At 48.8% G+C, this 7,943-nt stretch overlaps 1 protein-coding gene across 1 annotated transcript; it reads left to right on the plus strand.

The window, feature by feature from the left end:
• Positions 1-5,031: 5,031 nt before the first annotated feature.
• gsb (paired box protein gooseberry) lies at positions 5,032-7,719 on the plus strand. Its single transcript, XM_017072568.4, has 2 exons — positions 5,032-5,283; positions 6,310-7,719. The coding sequence occupies exons 1-2, from the start codon at positions 5,229-5,231 to the stop codon at positions 7,548-7,550; spliced, it is 1,296 nt and encodes a 431-aa protein (XP_016928057.2). The 5' UTR covers positions 5,032-5,228; the 3' UTR covers positions 7,551-7,719.
• Positions 7,720-7,943: the final 224 nt, after the last annotated feature.

Genomic DNA, 7,943 nt, shown 5'->3' on the forward strand with positions numbered 1-7,943 from the left:
ATAGACTTGTCAAACTGTGCCAATGATCGATTTGACACGCCAACTTAGTCAACTCCTGACTGTCTATATCCTGCGCTGGCGTTGCCAATCGCTTTAGCAGCGCTTTTTGGCCTAAACGCACAAACAGAAATATGAGCGAGTATCTACCGGCAATCCGGAAGATACGCATCTGCTCGTGGGCCAGTAGGCAAGTAGGCGTCGCCACAACAGCCGAAAAAGGTGTTGCCAAATTATGCTAATTAAATTAGTCTCTTAAAGGTGGAACAGAGACACGCCGTTTTCGTGGGTTTTATCTGAGCAGGGAAATTAGCATAAGGCGATGATAATGATAATGGAGCTGATGATACCTAATGTGTTAATCGACCTAATGACGCTTAGGCGCTTATTGCAAATTGATTTGGACGCCCACTAAAGACAGTAAATTATTTCCAGATTTTCGAATCGAATATGCATGTTTGCGGGGAGGTACCATAAAATAAGTTTTGTGGGAATAAAACAAAATTTTTCGCAGAATTTATTATCAGATTATTGGAGTTCTCACAAATGCTCTCCTAAAGCAAATAAATATTATATTTATCACGATTTCAGAAAGTTATACGGAACAATGTAACAGTTGTCTTATCTGGTCGGCGGCATCTTCAAAACCTGCTTGATTCCAAGAACTTAACATCAATTAAATGCGAAAATGGCGCAACAAATCGAAATCTAATTAAATCAACGGAAGATAACATGCAGCTCAATTTTCCACACTCGCCGAAAAGAAACCTTCCGCACAAAGCCAGCTCAAATTGCAGCTGGAAAGCTCGGCACGAGACATTACACTCGGCTTAACGGGAACTGGACTTGATGCCACAATTATGGTCGCGGAGATTTGGGAGCCACAGTACCCCACTTTGACATGTGCCGACTGACGAATCGATTCAGCTGGGAATAATTGAAAATCACGCAGCCCAATTGTCACTTTGGGAAAAATCAACAAAAATTGAAATTGTATCAAATCGATTTCGAGATGCAACTGGAACCGAAGACTCGAAGTGAGCGACAAGAAATGCGTTATAATTAAAAGTAGAACTGCAATCACGAATCCCTGATTTCGGTGGCTCTGTAGTGGATAATTATTTATATTCCGTTTTCACATGGCACTGAAGATGATAATTTCGAAGATTGGTGGCGGCCTCAGTGCATAACTAAAATGCATTTCGAATGCATTTATATTTACTATGGTAAATAAATCAAATTGGGAAAGCAGTGTGCAGGGAAAGGAAAATTCCTGCCTTTACGGATTATTTATGTTTGGTGGCCGCAACTCATAAGTATGGCCGGCTCGTCATCTGCATCATCGGAAAAGGATTGATTGCGTTTCGTGATTATTTCGTCTACGATTCTTCTGGGATTTCTCTAGTTAGGGGCTGCACATGCTAATATTTCAATGTCAAATTAGCTATAATCATGTTGTGATAAAAAATGAATTATTCTCCGCGCGGACATGGACACGGATGAGAAGAGCCGGAATTGAAGTGGATCGAAAATGCATTTGTTTTGAAAAGCTTACCGGGTCTCAGGTCAAAGTCGTCTGTGTTTCGGTGGATTTCTCTCCCTCCACAAGAATGTACAGATCATGACGCCCGATTTTTCCGTGTCGGTCAGAGTCGGCAAAACCCTTTTACGTGGCAGTATGGCTGGGCGTTATAATTATAATCATTGACATCACACCTCTCAGGGCCGCGCAGGTGTTAAACGAATTTTATGGCTTGACGCCATACAACACGAAGTGCCGAGCTGTCCAGGAGATCGAATCCAGTTCGTCCTAATATCCCTATTAGAAGGCGAGCGGAGTGCTAATCAAGGATCAGCCCGAAATTAACAGGAATGCGATAATCGAAGGCGCTACGCCGGGGGTAATTAAGGTTCGTCTCAATCTTCAGCTCGATCATCATTCTCGACGATTCGTCTGCTTTCGCCCTCGGGTTCCAAAGAATCCGTATATTTCAGCGACTGTGACCGAATCTCAAACGCATTATTTACGACGAAACGCCGACGCGGGCTGTTAGAATTCACACATCGATGGTGGCGGTTCAGGCCAGCGGCTTGGGTGTCCTCCCCTAACTCAGCTCACTCCACTCCCCTACTCTGTTCACACTCTTGCCGACAAAGCGCCGCAAAGGAGCTGTGCGGGGTGAAAGGGAAACCACAGATCATGCACATAATGGCATTCTTTGTGCAGCCATCCAAAGTCAAGCGGTCCTCGGGCGTCCTTTGCCTTTGCCGTGTCATCCAGGAGGTGCGCGTGGCCGCCCGCACAACACTCCTGATTGGCTGCCACGTCCTCCGGCCAGCAATTAGGGCATTTTCCTCTGGAATCCGCCAACTGGCATTCCGCGTTTTTGGGGGCGGCCTCCGATCACACATTATTAATTCGTTTTTAACCGCTCCGAAGGAGTGATATATTTGTACATATTACTCTTCTCACCTCGCCGGCCAACTGTCCGAGCTGTTCTCCCGATCCTCCTCTGCCAAGTAGCCGCCTTAATTAATCATCTCCCGCTCAGGCCGCTCTGGGATTTCAGCTTGGAGTCAGTTGGAGGCTCTGATGCCCTGATGCCCCAAGCCGCAAAGCCGCCAAGCCGCCCCTTTGTGGTAACATTTGCTGTGTAAACAGTTGCGGTTGAGTTTTAATTTAGTTTTCTTGTTTCACCGCTTCACCAGCAGCTGTTGTTGTTGCCCACGGCGACTTTCAGCTAAGCTGACATATGGGCGTTAGTGGTTATTTTTCAGCTATATTTATTGGGAGCGCTTTGGGAATCATTAGTCCAGTATTTTGGAGGGCTCTTCATTACCCCTAATATACGAAGCTTATGAAAAATTATTTCCGACCAGAGAGTCTTGTGGGGAGTAACTTGTATCAATACAGGAAAGCCCCATTGGAATTGCCAGTCACGGACAGCCCCCTTTGAAGGAAGAAAATTGAATTCCGCAGCATTTTAAAGCCATCACTCAAGTCAATTCCTTTGGCCGCAGCAAGCCGTTTCCGTTTGCCCGCCAGTTCGCAAATGAATTTTCCAACATGAGCTGATACCCGCAATGTGCAGTTCGACAGCCAGGCAAATACATTGCCTTCGGGCCTTCCGTCTGCGGCTGGCTTGCAAAAAATATTAAAAAATTCCCACAAAAATGCCAAAGTCAACGAGTGAAAAGTATTTCGCCAGCTGAGTCCTCGGGACTATTTATTTCCAACAGATAATGCACACATATCGAAAAGTTGGTCCAGGTCGATGCGAAAGCGGCTGATGTAGAACTGTGAGGAGGATATGAAGCACAGGGACGTCGGAGGAGATAAAGCAGGAGCTGAACACTTGCCATTTGAATGTTCAATAGATACAGATTCATCATTCCCGCTGACACACGATCCATATCGGTATCTGCATCTGAGGCGGTGCCGGCTTCGGCGACTTTGCCAATCGCACAGTAGCAGTTTCAGTTGTCAAACGATTTGAGCGATTGCCTCGCGGCGAAGCCACACACAGAGCGTGGCGGCCAACCAGACAATAGACCCACAATTATTGCCAAATGGCACACATTCAGCGTCGCACCCACGCCAAAAGTATCTCACAGATACACACATGCTCGCTCGGCGAGTATCTCGACAATTGCCCGATCCAACAGCAGTGGCAACAACTTTGTCTACATTGTTCACGTCCACAGCCTTGCCTTGGATATGATGCCGCATAATTTCAATGCTCGCACACGCGGCGTATACGCAACATGGCCAAAACCTCTTTGATTTCGACCGCCAGCTCGTAGCTTGGCACTCTCAGAAAATTAACCAAAAGTCATGCACTCGGAAATGGAGTTTACTTTCCTTCTTTTCTTCCTTTTTGCCCGTGCGAAAATGTTTTTGTCAGCTTCCCACTCGGCCACACATATTAGTGGTCGTTCCCAGTCTCTTTTTCTCATGAATATTAATTTTGGAAGTTGTTTTGGAGATGGGGTTCTTTGTAATTAGTGTAGGCAAACAACGGCTGTTGGATTGCTGCAGTAATTGAATCACAGCTGCGAAATGAACTTTTAATGAAGCGTGTCCCTGAGTTGAACTTGGACCGTGGTACCCGAACAGTCGAGGCCTCTTCAAGCCCCAACATAACTGTCTTTAAGGCACTTGCCCTTCCAGTTGAAAGCAGCGTCATCAGAAAGAATCGAACTTGTTTGAAAAGGAAAATCCTGCCACAGACTGAGCCAGACACGTGTACCCGACCTGAGTCCCCCATTTAGCAAGGCCATTGATTTGGCGAGGGCGTCTTTTAGCCAGATAGGAATGCAAGTTATATGCGCTCCATGGCTGTCTATGCCGAGTTCAAGGTGGAACGGGAGGCGAGGTCTGAACGTCACGCATCTGGAGGGCTTAGTAACTTTTTGCATTCTGTTTTCCTCTCCCATTCATTGGACGCAAGAAAAGTGTTTGCTTTCCTACGGGTTTCATAATGGAAATCTATTTTTGCGTCGCACAGAAATATGGTTTCCGGAAAACAGTTTATTTAAGGCGGCGGTGGAAAGCGTGTTTACAAAATGATTACGATATGCGCAATCAGGCTGGACTTAGGGCCTCCCACCCATCTCAAACCATAGATCCCGGCTCCAGGCGCATAACTCCAAATCAAGCGCATATAAAATAAACAATCATAAGTGCAGCCTAAGCCCACTCGGGGTTTTCCAAGAGTCAAAAGACTGCCTGGGAAAGGTACGAAACCGAATTCAATTCGGTTTTCTATGGGCGGAGCTAAGTAAAATTGCAGCCATGCTATGGAAACTCACTGGGTTCTCTCTCTCGTTTCTGGTTTCACGGCACTGCTCTAGCACACGGGCCTGGGTGGGCAGCTGCTCCGCTCTAACCACCATCAGCGCTCTCCGTCGATCGCCGCCTCTCGCTCTGCCGGCCTGCACTTCCACCCTCGCCCGCACTGCCTCTCCGCCGACGAAAACCAGTTTTCTTGGCTCTGAGAATCTCACGGATTCGTTTTAGTCTTGTGGCTGACCGTTTCAAAATCAGTTTCGAGCTGTCAAGCAAACGAGCAGCATCACCATTCCCAGCGCACTCGCCTCAGCAGAATCGATAGCTATTTACTCCGAGAACATTCTAACTCTGTGAACTGTCGGTGGGCCCTGAGAAGATCTTAGTCCACAAGCGTTGACAACTCCACGGAACATCTCCCCAACGGATTACTGAAGAAGACATGGCTGTTTCGGCTCTCAACATGACACCCTACTTTGCTGGATATCCCTTCCAAGGTAAGCACCGATCGTAGATCGCAGATCATAGATAGTGGATCACAGACCACAACGAGCACTACCAATTACCACAATTACGAGTACAAAACGCCAGACTCGGACATAGGAAAGTGCTGGCTCATCATTTGGGGCAGCGCTTTCGCCCGCTGTTTTCAAACGAGAGATCATTACCCGTTCGGCAGCGTGATCAGCTTTTTGACTTATTGATTGTGATCGGCAACTCGGCCGACCAGACCCAGAGCCAGCCGCATCCAGCCGGGCTTCAAGTGCGGACTTTGCAGACTTTTTGGCGCGACCAGGTCTTGCCAGCTCATGTCTCGTCTCATGGCTCTGGCTCGTCTCCTTCCCTGGCGGCTTCGTGGCGCTGGGCTTTGATCTTGAATCGGCTCAGTGTCTGCGCTGGGGCTCGGGGTCTTGTGTATCACGTAGCGGGGCAACGTCAGCGCCCCAAACAACAGACCCTGCACATGGACTGGGATTTTATTTCTCTTTTCGGCTGTTTTGGGGCCGCCTTTCATACGTACACACTTGTATTAGCTGGCACAGCTGGGCGTCTGCAGCGCTTACGGATTATTAGTTTGATTTGATTGCATGGGCCAAACGGGGATGCAGCTGCGTTCCCCGGCGAGATCGGAATTTTTCCACCGCCACCGATGCGTCGGCGAGAGACTTTCCATTCTCTCGCAAAGACCTACGCAAATTGCCAATTTGCGTTTTGTTGTGTCTACAAATGGCCATCGAATCGTTTGTGCTGATCTGCAACAAAAGATCGTGCGAATTGATCCCTGGCTTATCCTGCTTAGTCCATTTCGAGTGCAATGCAGTGAAGTGGTCACTGCTGGCTAACTAGATTACTAGCTTTCGCTCAATCGAGCACAGAAAAAGTTAATTGAAAGGTCGATCCCGAAAAAAAGGCCACGAGCAAACCTACTTTTTGTAATAGGATCAGACTTCCATGAACGGACTTAAGGAACAAAGGATGGCTTGCAAATTTACTTATCATTCCCTCTTTTCTTTTGCTTATAGGACAAGGTCGCGTCAACCAACTTGGCGGCGTCTTCATCAACGGGCGTCCGTTGCCCAACCATATCCGTCGCCAAATCGTGGAGATGGCGGCCGCTGGGGTCCGTCCCTGCGTCATCTCGCGCCAGCTGCGCGTCTCCCACGGCTGCGTCTCGAAGATTCTGAACCGCTTCCAGGAGACAGGCTCCATCCGCCCGGGAGTGATCGGCGGCAGCAAGCCCCGTGTGGCCACGCCCGACATCGAGTCCAGGATCGAGGAACTGAAGCAGTCGCAGCCCGGCATCTTCAGCTGGGAAATCCGCGCCAAACTGATCGAAGCCGGAGTCTGTGACAAGCAGAGTGCCCCGTCGGTGAGCTCCATTTCGCGCCTTCTGCGCGGGTCCTCCGGATCGGGAACATCCCACAGCATCGACGGCATCCTCGGCGGAGGAGCTGGCTCAGCAGGGAGCGAGGATGAGAGCGAGGACGACGCTGAGCCCAGTGTGCAGCTGAAGAGGAAGCAGAGGCGCTCCCGCACCACCTTCTCCAACGACCAGATCGACGCCCTGGAGCGCATCTTTGCCCGTACACAGTATCCCGACGTCTACACCCGCGAGGAGCTAGCCCAGAGCACCGGACTGACCGAAGCCCGCGTCCAAGTATGGTTCTCCAACCGCCGTGCTCGTCTACGCAAGCAGCTGAATACCCAGCAGGTTCCCAGTTTTGCCCCCACTGCCGCTTCCTACGGCGCCACTACCACCGTCAGCTCCGCCCCTGCTCCCAACATGGGCATGAGTCTGTACGCTTCCCAGACTTGGCCGACCTCGGGAGCTACCTATGAGAATCACGCAGGCTACGGTGGCTCGGTGGCGTCCATGTCCCCGGCCAGCAGTACCTCTGGTAGCAGCTCCGCCGCCCACAGCCCCGTGCAGACGCAAGCCCAGCAGGCCGCAGCCGGAAACGAGTTCATAAACTCCGCCTACGGCGTGGGATCGACCAGTGCTGCCTACCCATCCACTGCAACAGCTGCCTACTCCATGCCCCCGACTGCTGCCACATCTGCGGAGCAGCTACGATCGCAGTTTGCATCCGCCGCTGCCTCCGGCTCTCACCACCCCTCCTCCTGGGACAGCTACAACTTCGCAGGATCCTTCTTCCCACCCACTGCTGCCGCAGGCAACCACATTGGCGGCTACCATCATCAGGTCGACCAGAAGAGCTCAATGATGACCAGTGCTCCCGCCTATCCCTACTTCGGTTTCTAATCCGATACTACGTTATCTCTCTGAACGTTTGACTATTTTACTCGTAATGAAACTCGTAATGTAACTAGCCATAAGACGACATCTAAGGACCCTAAGACTGTTTAAAATTATTTTAAATCGTACTTTAAGAAGCATGTTCTTGGTAAATATAAGATAAAAGAGCGATGATCAAAACAATAAAAGTTGAAATTTAAAATGAAATAATCTGAATTGGGTTTTCTTGGAAGAAGTTGGTATAGATACATATACAAGAAAAAAGTTTATTGATAGTAATAAATACTCTATAAATGTATGGAAATGTTGAATATTATTTAAAAATCATGATCGAAAGTTTAGAGAAGTTTTTTTTTCAAATAGTTTTCATTAATTTGTTTCTGAAACGAATCTACTATC

This window comes from Drosophila suzukii, chromosome 2R (genome assembly GCF_043229965.1).
Source record: "Drosophila suzukii chromosome 2R, CBGP_Dsuzu_IsoJpt1.0, whole genome shotgun sequence".
Classification (NCBI taxonomy): Eukaryota; Metazoa; Arthropoda; class Insecta; order Diptera; family Drosophilidae; genus Drosophila; species Drosophila suzukii.

Coding starts and splice junctions, on each gene's coding strand:
- gsb (XM_017072568.4), top strand. CDS start 5,229: ATGGCTGTTTCGGCTCTCAACATGACACCCTACTTTGCTGGATATCCC. Junction 5,284..6,309: donor TGCTGGATATCCCTTCCAAG/GTAAGCACCGAT, acceptor TTTTGCTTATAG/GACAAGGTCGCGTCAACCAA.